Source organism: Paramormyrops kingsleyae, chromosome 2, assembly GCF_048594095.1.
Source record: "Paramormyrops kingsleyae isolate MSU_618 chromosome 2, PKINGS_0.4, whole genome shotgun sequence".
Taxonomy (NCBI): Eukaryota; Metazoa; Chordata; class Actinopteri; order Osteoglossiformes; family Mormyridae; genus Paramormyrops; species Paramormyrops kingsleyae.
In genome coordinates, this window is record NC_132798.1 from 18,512,140 (window position 1) to 18,532,932 (window position 20,793).

Consider the following 20,793-nt stretch of genomic DNA (forward strand, 5'->3'; position numbering starts at 1 on the left):
TGGGAGGTCTGAATGGAAGAAGCCAGTCTGCAGTTAGAATCTGAGAGGTCTGTGTAGAAGGAACCAGTCTATATTAAGAATCTGGGAGGTCTGAATGGAAGAAGCCAGTCTGCAGTTAGAATCTGGGAGGTCTGTGTGGAAGGAGCCAGTCTACAGTAAGAATCGGGGAGGTCTGTGTGGAAGGAGCCAGTCTACAGTCATAATCTGAGAGGTCTGAGTGGAAAGAGCTAGTCTTTAGTAAGAATCTGAGAGGTCTGCATTGAAGAAGCCAGTCTCCAGTAAGAATCTGAGGGGTCTGCAAGAAGGAGCCGGTCTAAAGTAAGAATCTGAGAGGTTTGCGTTCAGTGATGTGTTCAGTGAATCTTTCCAGTTTCCTTCTAGTGAACAGGAAGAACATTTTACAAAGTGAGAACAGAGACTACAGCACATCCCCCCTCTTGACATTACAGCGTACGAAGTCATGTGACACCCCCCCCCCCATCGTTTGTCTACCATGTCCGCCTGACAGGTGAGACGCCTGGGAGAGTCGAGGCAGATGGGTGAAGGGAGATGGATCCTGACCTTTTGCGGCACCCTGCTATTGGGCCTGACAAACTCCGTTTTGGACGCACCCAGGTATCAAAGAGAAAGGTCACGCCGGAGCTCTGATCAACGACCACCTCCCGCTCCCTGCCGTCAAACTGGAGGCAAAATCAAACCTCGCCCTCTGCCTTTGAATTCTCACATGCTGGCTAAGGTACAGCACCAATAAATGTCGAGCCGATGTCCTGCAAGAGGCGAAGACTTCAGCTGTCACTTAGCACTCATCACAGCCTCTGAAATAAAGCGGCACTTGCTTACGGGGGGACACACACCTGAGCCTCCTTGCTGATAGAGAGACAGAAACCTGCAGCTGTTACCCCCTTCCAATGTAATCGGAAACAGCTGATTTATAGAAAGCGGGACTGAGACCTGCGAAGGGGGAGGGCCGAGATGAGAGCGGTTAGCGGCCGAGATAAGTTCGTCTTTCGATTACCGCTGGTTCCCTAGGCAACTGTGCCTGTGAATGATGCTGAGAGTGAGGGATGCTGACTGAGGACCAGCCGGTTTACAGAGTGGCATCCCCGCCCCCCCACCCCGTAACGCCCCCTGCCTTCTGCTCGAGTGATCGCAAACACATGGGGCACGACAGCTCGCATGCGACACAGCCCCGTGGACGTGAATCTAGGATCACCTGACGCAGCGAGACATGGGGGTGCTTTTTTAATCGGAGCGCTGTCATCGCAGTCGACAGTCCCCCCCCTGCACCGACAATGACACGGCACCATATTGACACTATTTGTAATCGGCCTAAGGTGTCTGCGTTAATGCCGAGTGACACAGAGGCACCATGGCGGATGTGTTTTGGCATCACGCAGATCCCAGCTGTGCATTTACATGTGCAATGACCCAGATTAGCATTGGCCTCACCCCCCCCCCCCCAAACCGGCAGCACCTCGCAGCTTGTCAGCGCTGATCTGAGCAGCCCTGCTACAGTCAAGCTCAATGCGACACCCGCCGCCCCCCCCCTCACCTCCTTACCTTGTCAGGCCTGACATCACCTGCCAGCTATCACGGTATCACCCGTGTGCACCAACGGGTAAAGTCAGCTAACGTTTCATCTTAAGGATTCAACAGCCGTGCCCCCCCCCCACCACACACACCCGGGACTCCTGCCCTTTCCTAGGGGCTCCCGATTTTTCACCCTGAAGAGCCCACTACCTTTACAAATCGCCCACTTTCCTGGGAGGCAGTGTGTGTCTCAGCAGGTCAGGCCTGTGTCTGGAAGGTTGCTGGTTTGAATCCCATCCTCAGCAGAATAGACACACTTCCGTCGGGACCTTGAACCTAACCCCTAACCCCCAGAATGGCCTGAGCCCGGGCCAGACCCCAAACCTTTCTCTCTGCACTCTGCTTCATGGAGGCTGACCCCGTGGTTATTGGCGATGGACATGCGATATGCTTCGCTGCGGCCTGCGTACCGGGCTCGCCTTTCAGGGCCGGACCGGTGGAGTGTGACTCACTGGCGAAAGTCGTTCATTGTTTCTGTATCCCCCCCCTGATTTTCTTTTTTTTTTTTTCCTTTTTCCACAGGACGGGTGAGTTCGGAGCGGCCACACCGTTTGCTCTTGAATGTAATGTAAAATAAAGTTGTCCTCCGAAGAGAGGGGGTGGTGGGCAAAAAAAAATAAAAAAAGAAAGTCGTTCGTAGCCGAACGTGATCTCACTGGAGAGATATGTGCCGCGTCGCACAGGGAGCCCAGAGTGACAGGCTTTCAGCTGTTTTTAATCGAGCCCCTGGTCATACAGTAATACGACAAGGATGACACCGTTTCAAATTATGGAAACACAACGTACGGAGGTTTTTTCACACTGGGGGGGGGGCTGTGCCGTCCTCTGGCCCCACAGAGGAATCTACTGCTCCAACAGCATTAGGGGCCTGACCTTCATCAGAGTGAATCCGCAAAACCTGTCAAATCGGGAATAATGGAGATCTGTCCAGCCGGGCCAATTTAAATAAATACTAAAACCAATATCTTCTTGTGTCTTTTTAATTCTCCCTTTTCTACGGTCGTATAATAAGTGCAGCAGCTTGTTTCCATGAAGCTCCAGGCAGGACTCATTGCTGCAGGTGTGATGCAGGACAAGATGCCGAAATAATCCACTCTGCAGCTGCTATGCTGTATCAGAAGCAGACTTTGAGTTCCTCCTGCAGAATGAGGTCTGACGTTGTAACAAAATCACATCTTAGTGGAGGGGGATGCTCTGGGGGGGCCCCCTTTTGGCCCGAATGATTCAAAGAGCTCCCCCTTCTGAGGTCCTAAGTGCCCCTGTACAGTAACTGACAACCAAGCAAATTTCACAGAGGGTCACATCGACCCCCCCCCCCCCCCTGCCAGCTGGGGACCTGTCCCTCGTAAAGTCTCTGAACATCCCAGCGTCTTAGGTTCTTATGGCAAAATCAGATCTTGTGTTGATGGAGCAAAATCAGACAGCGCCTTCACCCAGAAGGAGCAGATCTGCTGCTGCTGTAGCAAAATCAGGCCCCGGGTTGTTGCAGTGAAAGCAGATCTTGTTCTTGTTCTAGTCAAAGCTGGTCTTGTGTCGCGCCGAGTCTTTGGGACACAAAGGAGGCCCAGTGTCAGCAGCTCCGGCGAGCTGCCAAACCATCTTGTGAAAGACCATGGATTTATCAGCAGTAACAAAGCCACTGCTATCCCCCCCCCCCCCATCGCCGCCTCCAAGTGAACTGCCTGAAACACCAGAGTCCACTTTCCAAGGTATCACAATGTGCTAGTGAGAGAAGCCCCCGCCATACTCTCCCCGGCTGCATGCGATCAGGCTTCCGGCTCCTCACAGCACACGGACCCAACAAACTGCCGGAATACCGCACGCCGAGCCCATTACGGCCCACGATTCCGCTTGGCATTCCATCTCCCGGAAGCGACTTCCTCACAGAGAGCTGCTGTGACCCACAGTAATGTCACACTTCAGTTATCAGACCTGAATGCTCTCAGACTTGTTTTGTAGGGGTGGGATGGCCAACAACAGAACACTGAGCGACGACATCATGGGTCACATGAACCACAGCTTGGAAGACTATCAATGGGATGACAGAGAAACAGGGAAATCCGAAAGACAGGCCACATTTATCTGAACGGCTGTGTGATTTAGCCCCCAGGCACGGATGCATTGGGGGGGAGGGGGGCACAATCAGCTCTTGTTGTGGCAAATGCACGAGTGCAGCTTAAGTAACTAATTGCATTTGACTGCAGCTTAATTACAGCTACACTATGTCGTGGCACGGAAAGCATTCATTACCCCGCAAACAAACCGGCTGCAGTATCTGCAATCTCAGCTTCAGAAAAAAAACGTGTAATTAACCTTAATTCCCCAGCAGCAAAGTGGCTTTGCCAGTGAATACATTACGGGGGGTCTAAATATCGCTAAATTGGTTAATTTGATAAATTGCGGGTGTGTTTAAGAGGTTCTGGTGACATAATTCAGAAAGGAGCCCTTAACGCTGGCACCAGTACCATAGGCCGGGTTCCGAGTACAATGGAACACAAATGGACCCCCACGGACCTGAAGGAGCAGAAAGTGACCCAAAACACAACCATCTGTACAGCTGGGCCACGTTGTCTCCAAGAAGGGAGAAGGGAACCCAGAAACAAGCCCAGCGGTGGGGGGGTGGGGGGGCTCACCTGCTCTTGGAAGTCCTGCCCAGGCAGCTGGTACAGTTTGTCTTGGTTCTCCAGGTTGTGCTGATGGTGGTTGTTGTTGTTCTGGGCCTCCATGGTGACATACCAGGCTTTTCCGCTCCTGCCGAGAAAACAGAGGAAAACAGCCGTCGGCTCAGGCCTCAAGTCTCACCACCAAACCAACCTCCCGCAGGTTAACTCGGCAACTGCAGGTCAGAAGGCAGGTAACTGGAGAACCGGCCGTCCCACTGCGAGGGTTGATGATAAAATGTGTGTCACCTGCCGGTCGGGTGGGCAGATTCGTGCTGAAGCCACCTTTGTCGATGATTCCCCCATCAGAAAAATTTTCATGCAAAACACGGCTAGACCGGATGCATGAACCGGATGTTCTGTGGGGTGGGGTCCGGTCCGGAGCGGATTGCAGTGGCGTGACGATACGTGTGTGTACGTGTGTGTCAGAGAACTAAATGTCTGTGCTGCGTAGGAGAAAACACACGCACACACAGCGTTGCTCAGGAGGACCCCGGCAGAAAACATTTAAGCGAAGCAGGCGGCACGCGCTGTCAGTGACTAATGCATATTCAGGTCATCGTGAAATGAATATCCCGCGTTTTATTATTTCTGCAGCGTAACCAGCTTCAGTGCTGCCGTGCAGCTTTTTGGAGGAATAAGCAAAATGTAGATCAAGCGAACAAAAGGCGCGTCGAGGTCTTAATAAATCTGATGAGTTTGCAGGCTCGTCGCACGTAGACAGAGATGCAGCCATTTTTTTGCCTTTTTTGATGAAGCAGTGAAAACCGGGGGGGGGGGGGGTGCAAAGTCCCCCCACCCCGCTTCAGCCGCTCGCCGGATCCTGCACCCGGCGCGTTTCCCGCCACTCTAATCGAAGAAGAGGGAACTAATGAAAACATGTGTGAAAACTGGCCTGGCCTGGGCTGGTCAGGACAGAGGGGGCCGCAAAGGAAAGCATGCGGATTTGGGTGTGGTGACTGTTCGCGTCACTCCGCTGGGGGGGTGGGGGGGTTAATTTAAACGACACACTTCAGTAATATTGCTGTTTTTCCTTTTTAGCACAAAAGACAGGAAACCAGCTAACGAAAGAAACGGTTATGTCAAAAACAGACCTTGGACTATTTATACGCGGGCGGGCAGTGAATCCCAGCGGCCGGGGAGTTCCTGACGGCGGCTCCGACGTTGAAGGATATTTATCATGCTCACAACATGCCGGACTTTTGGGGGGTGGGGGGCACCGGCAGCGGGGTGTGGATGGGATTTGCAGAAACTCCACCGTGAAGCTTGACGCTGGATTGCAGCCGGAGCCGGTTCATTTGCGCTGCGGAGACGACGCCCGGAGCGGCGAGCCCCACGCCCGCTTCACAGCTGGTTTTTGAAGAGCAAAGTGATAACTTGTACGGATCCTTGGTGATGGGGGGGTTAGGGGCAGCGCAGGGTCCCAGAAGCAGCTGAAGATGGTTGCGAAGCTCTCGGCCTCTCTAGGTGGATCTGAGGGGGGGACCAGCACTGGTACATGGGCTGACCTCACATCAAGCAAAAACTGGGGGGAGGGGGTTACTGGGCACTATGGCCCCGCCCCTGTACACGCCCCTTCTCCCAGTGGCCCCGCCCCCCGTACACGCCCCTTCTCCCAGTGGCCCCGCCCCCTGTACACGCCCCTTCTCCCAGTGGCCCCGCCCCCTGTACACGCCCCTTCTCCCAGTGGCCCCGCCCCCTGTACACGCCCCTTCTCCCAGTGGCCCCGCCCCTGTACACGCCCCTTCTCCCAGTGGCCCCGCCCCTGTACACGCCCCTTCTCCCAGTGGCCCCGCCCCTGTACACGCCCTTTCTCCCAGTGGCCCCGCCCCTGTACACGCCCTTTCTCCCAGTGGCCCCGCCCCCTATATGCACCATTTCTCCTAGCCTTCCCGGTCTGCTTCCCAAATTCACACCGCCCTGATCAGGTACATGCACATATACTGTAAACACACGCTCAGGAAGACACACATAGCAACAAATCCGCAGAGGTTTAAGGGTCCTCACCCACAAACCTGCACCCACACACAGCATCACATGCTACTGCACCCCCCCCCCCCCCCCCCCCCCTTGCTGCCCTGCTCACTGGCGCCCCCCCTAGATGAGTTCCACATATATTGCAGGCTGCTCCTTTATAGAGGGACTCTCCATCACTAAAGTATATAAGCTAATTAGAATACTGCAAAAAAAAAAAAAGGGCTGGGGGGGCGGGGGGCTTATATTTACCTCGACAAGCATGTGCCCTCACACATGAAAAAGCGCACATACAAAAGCGATAAACTTCCCAATTACAATCCCATACTCTGAAGTGAGAGCAGACACACATGCACCACCTTCAAGTCTCCCTTTCATTTTGCTTTAAGTTCTATAGTTACTCTCAATACTTTCCTCTGGTTTGCTGCTATCACTGCTCACTGTCTTAGGGGCCATAATTACTGTATCACTAAAGATACTGTAGATGAAGCACAAAAACACAGGAACTTTCACACACTGTACCATGAGACTGAGAGCGATTCATAAGCATCAGAATCCCAGTAGGTCCGTCTGCCTTTGTTTTGGCCCAGAGATGCATCTCGATCTGTACAAGATTCAGCTGGTCTGTTTTGTTGTGTTCCGAGTTTTCGGTTGCGGTTAGATTTTTCTCAACGAGCCAGATCCAAACTGGTATAGTTGAATGCGTCTCGACCCATACAAATTTTAGCAGGAACAGTAGAGTTCCAAGATTTCGATCATGGTCAAAAAAAAATCGAAAGCAAAAAAAAAAGTAAAAAAAAATTAAACACACCCGTTCGACATCCGAGTTGGTGAAGTTAAGAGGCATTCGAGTTCCAAGGTTGTACTGTATATGGAGAATAAACATACTGTAATTCTGGATTGTGATTCCCCTTTAAATAATGCCTGCCATAACAGCGTGGACTGAGAACTCACTCACCATGAAGCAGACAGGAACTGCATGTTCTCCTATTGGCTGGGTGGTCTACAAAAGTCCCACCTCTGTGTAATGACCACCCCCCACCCCTCTCCACAGGCCACTGCTAAGCCTAGAGGAGGGGTTAGCAACCTTTTTAAAGCAAAGAGCCATTTTATCCTAAATGTCTGACCCAAGATTTACAAAGAGCCACATTGGGTAGAGAAGGGGGGTTTCAGTTACGGTTTTTAATGCGTTATGAGTATATATGCCTATAACACAAAAACAAAAAATAAAGAAAAGCAGTATCACAATATCGCTCAGTTCTGTAGTGAGTCTTCACCATCACCCCTTCTTTCTGAGTAAAGTTCGTTCGGCTCCGCAGTCGTATGGCCTTCACTCTCCACTTCACTACAGTAACTGTGCTGACTGAACAGTGCACGACGTACTCCCCACTCCCAACTCAGCCAGCTATAATATATAAATCGGAGAAAATATAATAATATTTACGAAGACCTGGGAAGGCGTGGTCACGATTTACTACAAAAAAAATGTTAATAAATGTAAATATGAATGCGTCTATCGCTCTGAGGCGGCCACCTGGTGAAAGAGGCACATGTGGCTCGCGGGCCGCAGGTCACGACCCCTGGCCTAGAGCCCAGTGTATCCCAAGGCTCCTGACACTCTTGTATGACGGTGTAACTGGCAAGTTGAGAAGGGGGGTGGGGATACAATTTGACTAAACAAGGTTAGTAGGGGCCAGTTTTAGCGAAGGCCCCTGTGCTTCAGCCCGGGAAAGCCTGTGCATTAAAATGCCCCCAAAGACTGTAATGAGATCCAAGACCTTAGACAGCAGGCAGCCATTGATATTATGTGTGTTAAACTATGAATTTATCATCTGTATGTTGAACTGGACCTGTGTCCCTGACTAATATAAGCAGTTGAAAGATGGATGGATGGGTGGAAGTTTAGTTTATTATTTCTGTACACATATACTCTGAGCTTTTCAGGTTACAGAATTAATTCCATCTAGCTCACGTCATTTAAATAGGACTTTTTCATACACATTACTTATTCTGAGTTCCGTATAGGTCATCAAATTACCACTCGTGCTGTAGCTGGCTGCCCTGAGGACTATCTGGCCGCCTGGGTTAGCAGCACACGCTAGCGCCTTCATAAAGCCATGAAGGAGGCAGACGGCTCCCCGCGCCGAAGGTAATTAACTCTTAGGCGAATTCGCTGAACCCTTCGCCTGTATGATTGCGGTTTGTGGGCGAGCAGAAACCTGGGCGCGTGTCAGCGGCGGGCGGCAGACGTCAGCGGTGAGCGGCGGGCGAGTGACGTCAGCGCAGCTCGCCGGCTGCGAACGTCTCCGGCTCTCTCTCTCTCTCTCTCTCTCTCTCTCTCTCTCTCTCTCCCTGGCCGCTTCTTCAAACGGAAAGTTCTCCTTTTATCACACTTACTTTCCCTCTTTACGTACGACGCACCCCCAGGATGTGGAAGGATATACATATACGTGTGTCTGCTCTTTTTGCTAAATGACACAGCCGCAGATTTCTTAGAAGCAGCCCGAGGCGCCACGACCGCGGATGTAACGTCATGGGGGGGGGGGGGGGCTATGGAGCACCACAGTCTTCAGAGTGTATACTTCAACATATACAGTACACACACACACACACACAATACATACACACATATCTCATTTACATCTACGTGTGTAGATACGTGAACCACTACAGATTTTCTGCATTTCTGCATCCTGGTTCAATCGTGGTTTTGCTGACAGAATCCTACACTGCGCGGCCTAAGACTGTAGTACACAAGAACAAGATAAAGTAGGAGACACTGGGAATGACCACAAAGGCCCACAAATGACCCGCGGGACAGAGGGTGGAAGCGACTTTCTAACGCCAGAGATGACCGTTATCCTATCCGGCAGGGCCACATGAATCGGAGGATGACCTCAAGTGACCTTCGAAAGGAATGGGAAACATTAAGTGCAGGTGTGAAGTGCACTGCTAGGACAGTTCATATCAGGCTCCTAGAAGAAGGACTGTAGTCCCATAAAGCAAGGAAGAAGCCCTTGTATGTGTTATTCACAGATGCACACCCACAAACTGAGAAATGAGTGCATCAAAAACTTGTGCTGTGGTCTCTCAATTTTTTCCATGGCTGTGGGTGTGTGTGTGTGTGTGTATGTGTGTATATATATATATATCTCTTAACATCACCACACACACACACACACACACACACACATATTTGTATTCATATCCTTATGGGGACTCTAATAAACCCTAATAAATGGTCCCCACAATGTCAAAATAACAGGATTTTATCACATTGTCGGAACATTTGATCCCCACAACATAAGATACACCTGGACCAGACACACATGCAGTACATAAATAAAATGCTTATCTGTAGATCAACATGCGATTCAGAAAGTGAAAACCTGAAACCAAACCACAGGTCTCCCCTCAAGCACACTCCTCAATCACATGACTCGAACAGCAGCCCAGAGACTAGCGTGAAAAAAGCGGGTTTTCTGTTTTAAAAACACCTACCCATCCATCCATCCATCGGTTGGGCTACACAGACACACATTTGTATTCCTATCTTTGTGGGGACATTCATTTCTTTGGGCATAACCCTAATCCCAGCAATGACAACAGTAGCCATAAATCCATCCATCCGTTTTCTGCCACTTATCTGGGTTTCCATCACGGGGACAGCAGTCTAAGCAGGGATGTCCAGACCATAACCATAAGCAACCAAATAAAATATAAGACTTTTAGTTCTTTGATTGCAGTCACATATTTCTATAAAATTTTATAAAGTTTCCCCTTTGTGGGGACTGAAAAATGTCAGTCAAACCTGGCCATGTTTCAGCCGGTAATCTGTGGTGTTATTAAGGGACAAGGGGAGGGGGTTTAATGCGTGGGAGTCAGAGAGGTGTATAGATCTGCTTAACAGAATAGAATAATGAGAGGAGGGGTCTTCTGCTGTAGAGAGGCAAATACACTCACTGGCCACTTTATTAGGTACACCTGTCTAGTACCAGGTTTGACTCCCTTTTGCCTTCAGAACTGCCTTAATTTTTTATGGCATAGATTCAACAAGGTGCTTGAAACATTCCTCAGAGACTTTGGTCCATGATGACATCACACAGCCACTGCAGATGCAGATCTGTCAGTTGCACCTTCATGATGCGACTCTCCCATCGACCACGTCCCACAGGTGCTCTATTGGATGCAGTGACTGAATCTGGTGACTGTGGAGGCCATTTGAGTGCAGTGATCTCATGGTCATGTTCAACAAACCAGTCCGAGATGATATGAGCTTTGTGACATGGTGTCTTATCCTGCTGTAAGTAGTCATTAGAAGCTGGGTGCACTGTGGTCATACAGGGATGGACATGGTCAGCAGCAATACTCAGGTAGGCTGTGGTCATACAGGGATGGACGTGGTCAGCAGCAATACTCAGGTAGGCTGTGGTCATACAGGGATGGACGTGGTCAGCAGCAATACTCAGGTAGGCTGTGGCATTTAAACTAAGCTCAATTGGTACTAAAGGGCCCAAAGTGTGCCAAGATAATATCCCCCACACCATTACACCACCAGCAGCCTGATTTGTTGATACAAGGCAGGATGGATCAATGCTTTCATGTTGTTACACCAAACCATCTGAATGTCACAGCGGAAATCAAGACTCATTTGGCCAGGCAGCGTTTTTCCAGTCTGTCTCCAGTCATGGTGAACCTGTGCCCACTGTAGCCTTCCTGTTTTTCCTTTTTCAGCCCATTCTCTGTAAACCTTAGTGATGGTTGTGCATGAAAATCCCAGTAGATCAGCAGTTTCTGAAATACTCAAACCAGCCCACCTGGCACTAATAACAACACCACATTCAAAGTCACTTAAATCACCTTTCTTCCCCATTCTGGTGTTTGATGTGGACATTAACTGAAGCTCCTGACCTGTATCTGCATGATCTTATATACTGTGCTGCTGACATGATTGGCTGATTAGATATTGGCTTCCACGAGCAGTTGAACAGGTGTACCTAATAAAGTGACCAGTGACAATAGCTCTGCTTAATAGAATACAATGTTCTACGAGGTGATGGCCCCTAAAATTCTGCACATCAGAAAGGCATTTAGATATGCTTAACAGAAAAGAACAGAATGTTCTATGAGGTGAGGGTCCTTAATGTCTGTGCATCAGAGAGACATGTAGATCTGTTTAATTGAACAGAATAGCATACGAGGGGTGGGCCCGTAATTTTTGTGCATCAGAGGAGCGTATAGATCTATTTAACAGAACAGAATAGAATGTTCCATGAGGGGAGGGCCCCAATCTGTTAAGCAGGCTGACCTCTCAAGGGTTATGTCAAAGGGGGAGGGGGCATTACACCACTCTGCTATTTGCCCTCATCACAAAGAAAACTAGACTGGGAAATCAGACTGGGAAGCACCCCCGTGTTCTGGGCAGGCCTTGGCGGTTCCACGGCTGCAGCACCTGCATGTGTCCCGCGTGTCTGTCTGATTATTAGCTTTCATTTGTTTCCCATCTTTGCGCAGACAGTAGAACCTGAAAAACAGAGTCTGTGGCATGTCGCCAGCCACCCCCCCTCAGCCCCCCCACCGGGGACTGCATGCCTTTCCTCCGTATGCCTCTGCCCGCCTGATCCTCCCCCCCCCCAGCCTGCATAGTATAGACTGCACAGCCTGTCACTCACTGCATTACGTACAGCCGCAGTCTGATCACCTGAGTCATTGCTTCCTGCTGTGACTCACCGTCGTAGGGGTGGGGGGGGGGGGGGGGGGACCACTGCAGGGGCTAATATCTCATCTCTAGGGCAGTAGTTCTCAACTATTTTCGCAACCCAATTCTTACCATACCAGCTCAGTCGTGACCCTGTATTGGTATAAATTAACGCTATGATCAAGTGTGCAGTGCACTCTACAATGTACTCAGTCAATGCCGAATGGTGAATTTTAAATTAAGCACCTGTGGTTTGGCTTCTTGGACTGGTTGAGTTTTCACTAGTTTTGTGCTAAGACCTAAGACCCGTTTATATAGGTTCTAGGCTTGGGGCTGGGAAATCTGATCGTGGATCAGCATAGGAGCTGGCTGGTTTTAAAATACTTACATTCCCAGCTCTGCATCGCGACCCTTTCTGAGCAACCCAGATTTGGGTCAAGACCCATGGGTTGAGACAGTGTCAGGGTGGCGCAGGAGCCCTCACTTCTGGAGAGGGGGGGGAGAGGGTCCAAAAGGACCAGAAGACGGGGCAGTATAAAGGGGGCGGGGCAGAGGGGGCGGGGCAGAGAGGGGTGGGACGCAGGGGGCGGGGCAGAGGGGGCGGGGCAGAGAGGCCGGGGAAGAGGGGGTGGGGCAGAGGGGGGTGGGACGCAAGGGGCGGGGCAGAGGGGGGTGGGATGAAGGGGGCGGGGCAGAGGGGGGTGGGACGCAGGGGGCGGGGCAGAGGGGGGCGGGGCGCAGGGGCGGGGCAGAGGAGGGCGGGGCAGAGGGGGGTGCGGCGCAGGGGGCGGGGCAGAGGGGGCGGGGCAGAGGGGACAGGACAGTGAGGGCGGGGCAGAGGGGGCGGGACACATTGGGTGGGGCAGAGAGGGGGCAGAACAGAGGGGGTGGGGCAATGGGAGCAGCTGTGGAACCGGATGAGGATCTGAGCTCACAGGGCCGTTCCCAAAACCTGGAAGAGGCCAGCAGCGCCCCCTTTTGGAGGGCAGGCTAACTGCACCTCCTCTGCCTTAAGGAAAAACGAAAATACAGCCATGGAAGTTGGCGCTCCAAGACAGGGTGGGGGGGGGGGGTAGTAGTTTTATTTTAATTACAGATTCTTGGCTCGTTGTTAAGCTCGTGAGGAACTCCACATCCATTTCACACAGCCTTCCTAAACCAGCCTGCACCCCGCCCCCCCCCCCCTGGGAAAACGGGAATAGCAGATCTCAGACTGTCTGCCGTATCATTACCGCCAACCTTGACTCCTGGCTTGTAGTGATAATCTCGGCGAGTCACGGGGGAGCACACCAGGCCTTCAGTGAATAGCTAATTAGGAGGCCCAGCACTTTCCATGGTGGTGGGGGGGGAGGTCGTGGCGAAGTCGATCTCCCCGCACACCTGTCATGGTAAACAGGCCCCGACCCTCCGTGCTTTTATAAATACAGTAAAGGGAGAAATAATCTGATCAATAATTACTTGCATTCTCGATGTCTCCTGCCCTCCTTCCTGCCGCCATGGAAACACTGGAAAGGGCCAGAATGCTCCTTCGCCCCCATAGCAGCCGTGGGACAAGCAACGGGCAAAAGCCTCACCTTGACAGGTAAGCCGTGGGCTTTAACCGACGGTCGCTAAGCGCCGAGCTGACTGGGATGGAAACCATCCATCCATCCATCTTCCAAATGCTTGTCCAGACCAGGGCTACAGTAAAGCCTGTAGACTGTCTCAGAACAGGCAGCACACACGGCAGGGTCCACCCTAGATGGGATGCCAGTCGATCACAGATCAGACAGACAGACACACAAACACACACCAACCCACCTCAATGTACGAGGAGGAGGCCATCACAAACACGGGGAGAACAAGCAAACTTCTACATGGAGAGCAAGGTGAGCATTCGTTCGAACCCGCAAACCCTGGGAGTTTGGAGGCTGCAGGTCCCCCCCCCCCCCCACCCACCCCGTGGCAGTCACGTCCACGATCATGCTGCTGAGTCAGCCCCTTGTGGCCAGAGAGAACTACAATGGCGCTCGTTCACGGCACGTCTTTACTGGTTCTGCGTAAATGCAGCCCAGATGCCAAGCAGGGAGCAGCTGGGGAACTGCAGAAAAGGGGCTGGAGCACCTCAGATCCCGCCCCCTACACTCCAGGTCCCTCAGCGGGGTTTTGTACCATGCAGCAAGCAGGGTGGGGGCAGCAGGCCGCCAAAGCCCGTCGCTCCCGCCCGCCTTGCCAATCAGCGCCCACCACTGCCTGCCAATCGCAGAGCAGGCCGGGCAGATCATCACGGCACGGCACCCGCGGGCTCTAACGCAGGCAGCGGCAGGAATAACAAACTCCTCCATGGGCTGCCCCCCCCCCAGCTCTCCGCCAGATTACACAGAGACCTTTAGCCTCATTTCCAGAGAAGGGAAAAAACGAAAGCCTGCAGAGGCTGGGGGGGGCACATCCTGCCTGGATGAGAAGCATGTTTGTGTGTCAGGCGGCCACACAATGGAGCCCCTCCCACGAAAATAGGCGACACGGTTCCATGCAGGGGCCTGTAGAGGCATGCCTGCCCCCCCCGGACGCCCAGCCTGCCCACCCCCCCTCCAGGTTTCACCTTGCTCTGCTTTCCACTTCCGTCTTTCTTAGAAAGCCGAAATCTTATCAGTCATTTCTGTTTGTGCTGCCAGTGCTCTGAAGCACGCGTTACCGCCGTCGCTCACACTCGCAGGATTCTCTCCAACCCAAATGTCAGATTCTGCTGTATTTTGACACCTTTCCTGCCATTTTTAGCTCTTCAGGCTTCTGAGGCCGCATGCAGGGGTGTTAGCCATCACTATTGCTTTAGCGTGCGGGTCAGGTGACTCCTCCTGGACCTGGTGGTAGCATTATCCGGGGGGGAGGACACCTGGTATAAAGCAGTAATATCCCCACACGTGGCGGGAAAAGCAGCCCCCACCCCCTCCCCGTAACAGCTGTGCAGGGTCGCTCCAGGCCTCTGAAATCCAGCCCTGACTGGGCCTCAATGTTTATTTTTTGTTCGGAAAGGTTTCCACGGCCAGGAGGGCGGTCCGGGCCGCCGTTCCCACGTTCTCCGACGAGGATCTGGCAGCGGGAAGCCCCGGAGCTCCCTGCTGGCCGCTAGTGGGCTGGCGCCCGTTCAGTTCGCTTACTCACGCCGCTGGAAGAGGACAGGGCCTGTGGGGCTCGCTGGTGGAGAGGCCGGGCGGGTTGGGGTGGGGCGGACTTCCGCACACGGACAACCAGGCGCTTTCCCTGAGTTTTGGATTAAAACCCAGTATGTGTCTGCCAGGCCGAAGCAGAGGGAGGGGGGCACTCCCCTGGCCCAGCGTGGCCCCATCCGCCCACGTCAGCTTCGGTAAACAAAGTGCTTTCTCTTCCTCCCCCCCTCCAGCCTCGTCCTCCTTTTTGAACCTCCCAGGTTGTACTCCCCAGTTTCCGTGGCAGCAGAGAGCAGACTAGGTCAGTGATGCCGCCCCCCCCCCCACCGACGCGGGCCCTGACGCGGGCCCTGACGAGGCGTAGGGGCGAGTCACACCGGGCCGTAAGGCTCCTCCCCCACACACGCCAATTATACCAGCTCATTACAGGATCAGAATGACTCCATATGAATAAATAACAACAGAAAAACCCAGGAGGAGGGGACTTCCCAGCATTCTCTAGTGCCCACACCCCCCCCCCACCCCACCCGCTACGCAGTGGAGCACAGGAACATGGCTGACTGATGCCTCCAGCGTCCATTAGATGGGGGGCCAACATTAATCAAGATAATAGCCCGGGCCCCTCGCTGATTAAAACAATTAAAGGCAGCGGCTCAGTAAAGAGCAGTGACTGTGAAGCTCTGACCTATATCCAGACATCCCCGCCCCCAAGCCTAACGTCCCCGATCATGTGGTCCACAGGACCGCATGCAGTGCCCCCCCACAGGTACTGTAGGTGACGGTTGCTGACGTCGGCCATCGTCACTGTTCTTCATGCAGTTCCTCGGGCGCCCATAGAGTATCGGAACCACAAAGTGACATCAACTGAGGGGGAGACCCCAAATGGTAACAGTCCCCCCTCCCGATATACTTCAGCAAGGCCCCTTCTTCAGGGCCTGATCAGAACCGTCACTCTGGATACCGGACTCGAGGCGATTCTCACCAAGACCACACAGGCCATCATAAATCACGCTTCTACTGCAATCCAAATGTAATCAGAAGCTACTGAGGCCCCGTCTCTTGCTTTCTTGCTGGCTTGCTTTCTTCCAAAAGTGTCGCCTCATGCTTGTGGGGTCTGGCATGACCACCCCCCCCCCCCCATCCTAGTCAAGGTGTGATCACAAATGAACGAGAGACAAAACATAGAGCGTGACGGGCAAACCCCACAGCTGTCACGCTCTGCATGGAAACGGCGTCAGACTGAAACAGCACAGCCACGCAGCGAGAGCGTCACGCAGGGACATGAGCCCTGGATGAAAGCACGGAGATCATCGTTTTTAAAAAGTAGCAGCCTGCAAGGGAAATTACAGTTAATCATAGTAAAAGAAGTCTGCTATGATTCATGGCGTGGAATGAAATGACAGCGCGATCATCAGCGCGCCGTGATGCGGCCGTCAGTCTGTCTGTAGACCGGGAGCCGCATGGTGCGCGGTACAAACCCAGCGACAGGCAAGGGAAACTTTCTAACGTCTTTCAACGGCCGAGCTGCTCCCGAGGGTAGCATATAGAGCGAAAACCCACATGTGGCACATGGAAAACGCAGCCCACGCTGACCCCCACACCGCGGCTCCTCATGACACCCAAAGTCAGAGGAAATATATGCAGATTCACTGAATGCATCCATCTGCAAGACCTGGGGTCCATCCCAGAATGCACTGGGCAGGAGGCAGAGGACGCCTTGGATGGGATGATAAATTAAACCATAGGAACACATCCATCTATGAGGAGACCAGGGACCAGAGGACATTATCCCGTGGAATATTTCAAACGGACTGCAATTTAATGAGTAATTTGTTCATCGATATGCGGCTTCCGATTTATGAAAGTATCACAGCTGAGACTTTAGTAGCTAGGAGAAGCAGGTGTGAAGCGCACACTGGAATAGCAGGGAAGCCACCAGAATTTCAGAAAGCATGTTCCTAGGCATAGCCTCGCTTCGGACGACCGAGTGGGCCACAACCTCACCGCAAACCAGCCGGCGTCCACTCTGTGCTTCACTCCCTCAAAACTTTAATCTTTCATACAAATGGCATCATCCACAACATTCTGGCCATTTTTCTCTGTCAAACTGAACGTTGGCAGCAGAGGAATCAGGGAAACGTGCAGCGTGAAAGGAGCGAAACCGCCAGCCTACATCTTGAACCTGTTCAAGTGCATCAACTGCCCCCCCGAACATAAAACTGTGTCAAGCAACAACCAATCACACTCATTCCGAAAAGGCACACTACTTTCAGCCCAGATCAAGTCTGTCAGTGATTATTAACATTTGTTTGGCTTCTAACTGCATGCCCGTGTTCCCGCTGCCATTTCGGATGTCATTCCCAGGTGCTTCCCGGGCAGGACGCCTGAACGCTGATCATGACTGATACATGACTGCCCCCCCCCCCACCCACCCACCCACCCATGATGAGGCACAAGCCTCCCCATAGTTAAGTTTGGCGTGCGGTGATGAGGGGATTTGAGCCGACAGCAGCATCCAGAAATGGCGTGTCCCTTTTAAGGAGCGTGCTCAGACGCGTGTCTGTCAGCCACGACCACCCCCTACACACACACACACACACACACACACACACACACACACACACACACACACACACACACACACACACACACACACACAGGATGGCAGCCTGTTAGGTGCGGGCAGGACAGAAGTTACTATAAAAACAACACGTTTTAATTAAGTACGACTGACTTTGAACGACTTAAGATTATTTTGTGAGTATGAAAAGGCTCTTCCTTTTGTGATTCTTTTTTTGAAAGTTGTAACTAGAGTGAGTCACGTTTCCTTACCCAGCGAGGTTTACAGATCGCCCAGTTACACAGTAATCAGCTCCGCCCTGCATAAACCGGGCCTCAAGGCACTGGGCGGCCACTACGGCGCGGCTTCTTAACACACCGTCCTCGTGACCCCACCCACCCACACACCGAGCAGAAATATCACACAAAGGTAAACTAAAGGGCACCCCAGCATTATTCCTGAAACTGTCTTTATAGGAGGGTGTGGACTCTGCACCGTTTTTCTAACAGGAGCTGCAGACGGTTATGCAGCCAGATGTTCTGATTTAATTAATCAAGGTCAGCGACCTACCCCTCACACGACCCCCCACATGCAGCTCTCTGACTGTACGTCAGCCTCTGCTTTTGCCCCTCCCTCAGTGCCCCGACGACGGCATTTCCTGTCCTAAAAAACGCAGTCAGGAGGAAGAACGAGGGACCGCTTGTGAAAGAATGGCACTTACGTCACTCCTAACAGATTGCGCAGTGGTGGCGGGGGAGGGGGCCCCTAGAGGCATCTGACCCACCTGCAGATGTGCAGGTGCGACCTCACAGAAACCATAGCATGGATGACCACCCCAGCCGCCCCCCCAACCCCCCACATCTGCCTCCCCTCCGGAACCCACTGCCTGGCCTTGGTGGGTATACAAGAACTGTGACACCCCCCCCCCCCCACCACCACCACCACCACCAGAAACAGAGAACGAAAGAGAGCAGGGAATGAAAAAAAAATCAGAAAACCCCCCTCCATTAATCACTCCCTCGTTATGTCTGGGAGAAGGACAGTGGACCAGTGCTTCACCCAGTGGCTCCCAGTCACCAGCCCTACACGCCTTAAACACGCACCCTACACGCCTTAAACACGCACACCTGTAACCCAAGGAGGGAGACAAGAGAGCAAGTTTTAAAAAATGTAAAAGCATGAAAGCACTTACAAAAGGCTTCCTAGAACTCTCCATCCTCAGAGAAACGCTCACTTCCAAGTAATTGCCACATTCGGGAGAGGGACAGATAATCAACATCAATTTCACTCTTAATGAACGTATCGTCAAGTCCACTCGTCCTTCTAAGCACTCACCACAACCTCCCACAATCGGCCCACATTGGCAGCATCGCTGGACCATTGTTAACCAGGCCAACAGAGACGGACATGGGCATCCCTGGCGCCCAACTGATCACTTCTGGGGTAAAAATGTCAGATGTCATTCCAGGTCACCGGCTCCGGGCCCACGATTTAAAGATCAGAGTAAACAAGCTGAGAGGATGTCAGTGATGCATAATTAAAATGAATCCTCCGCACTTATGTCAAAGTTACCCCATAGCCCCTCTGCACCACCTAACTTTTAACAGGTTTCAGTATCCTGTAGCAACTGAACCAGTTTTACGGATTGCCTGTTCTTGCTGCACAGCCCATGGGACAGCCTAATGTGGCATGAGAAATGGGAGAGCTTTGGGACAAGAGTACCTGGGGCAGCAAATCCCAGAACAGGACAGTAGATCCAGGGGCAGTAATTCCTGGGATAAGACAGGAGCCCCGGGGGCAAGAAAATCCAGAACAATAAAGGAGAGAGTGGGACAGTGTGAGACCTCCAGTAAAAAATCAATGGTAAATTAACCGAGGGTCAGGAGTCCTGGGAGACACTAACCGAGGGACAGGAGTCCGGGGGACACTAACCGAGGGACAGGAGCCCAGGGGGACACTAACCGAGGGACAGGAGCCCAGGGGACACTGACCGAGGGACAGGAGCCCGCGAACAACCCTGCGGGAAGCCCTGAGCGCTGTGGGAAGCTCATCTGGTCACACACGGTACGTCTTACCAAGCTGAGACTCATATCCTGTAACAACAGCTTCAGCAATGCAACTTTCGTACGAGGCCGATCGTCTTAAAGTGAAGGAAGGAAATGAAATGCAGCCTAACGACGTTTAAAAAATCCTAAACATTAAAAAAACAAAAATATCTGGGGTATGAGTTTTGTGGCCGTAATCGGCAAGCGTGCGGCGCGGCTCTGCACTTTCGCCAGCTCACGGAACGTAAAGTTTAACGATTTACACCAGCGATGACCGATCAACGTCTGCATTGCAAAATTACGAATTAAATGCAAAGTTGTAACGAGGTCCTACCTTCTTTCGGCAAAACACTCGATTTAGGGAGCCGTGCGGAGCTATGAAAGTCATTTATGGAGGTAAAGCATGGTGGTCACGTTAATCCGCGTTGTGCAACTTCTGTTTTAACTGTACGAAAGTCCGCATTCAGGCGGACACACACACATACACACACTCGCGCGCACACACACTCCGTGACTCACCGATCACTTAGTGGGAGTCTCTAGCTCTGCCTTTCCGACTGAGCATGTTTTACTTGACGTGCCACGCAGGCTTCCCTGGAGGATCGCGATCTTTTCTCCTCCGTGCTGGGGGGGGGGGGTGTTTGTGTGTGTGTGTGTGTGTGTATATATATATATATATATATGTGGAGGATGGGCCTGGGGGGTGGGAGAGAGATTGGCTTGAAAAACGCTCTGCGGCGTCCCCCGTGCCGTTGATATAGCGCCTTTCACGGTCATGTAAGCACCAAAAGTAAGGCAGCGATGCTAATACTATGCATACTACGGTATGTTTCCACCGCCTGCTGACACGTCCACATACTCTCTGCGCAGGGGAAGTACCAGGCGTGTTTTATTTGTATATCCCCCACTTTTAAAGCACCTTATGGTTATGGACATATTAAGGCGGGAGCCACTTTTAAGCATAACTTGTGATTTTCAACCGCTGTAGCGTAACACATTGATCCGCTAAAAGAGGATGTGTGTTTCTATAATAACCACACACACGCGAGCTGCTGGTGATTAACCCGCGATTAGTGTTTTCACAGGGACCAGTGCAGCGTAAAAACGCGTCGGCTCCACA

General features: G+C 52.2%; 1 protein-coding gene across 3 annotated transcripts in view; it reads right to left on the reverse strand.

The window, feature by feature from the left end:
• Positions 1 to 20,323, reverse strand: part of LOC111858695 (serine/threonine-protein kinase Nek7) — a 43,900-nt gene extending 23,577 nt beyond the window's left edge. The window contains exons 1-2 of one of the 3 annotated variants that reach the window (XM_072707316.1): positions 20,193 to 20,323; positions 4,224 to 4,341 (exon numbers count right to left, since the gene is read on the reverse strand). In XM_072707316.1, coding sequence (XP_072563417.1) covers positions 4,224 to 4,316 — 93 coding nt within the window. In that variant the 5' untranslated portion in view covers positions 4,317 to 4,341; positions 20,193 to 20,323. The other 2 variants (XM_072707310.1, XM_072707319.1) reach the window with 2 other exon arrangements.
• Between the last annotated feature and the right edge of the window lie 470 nt (positions 20,324 to 20,793).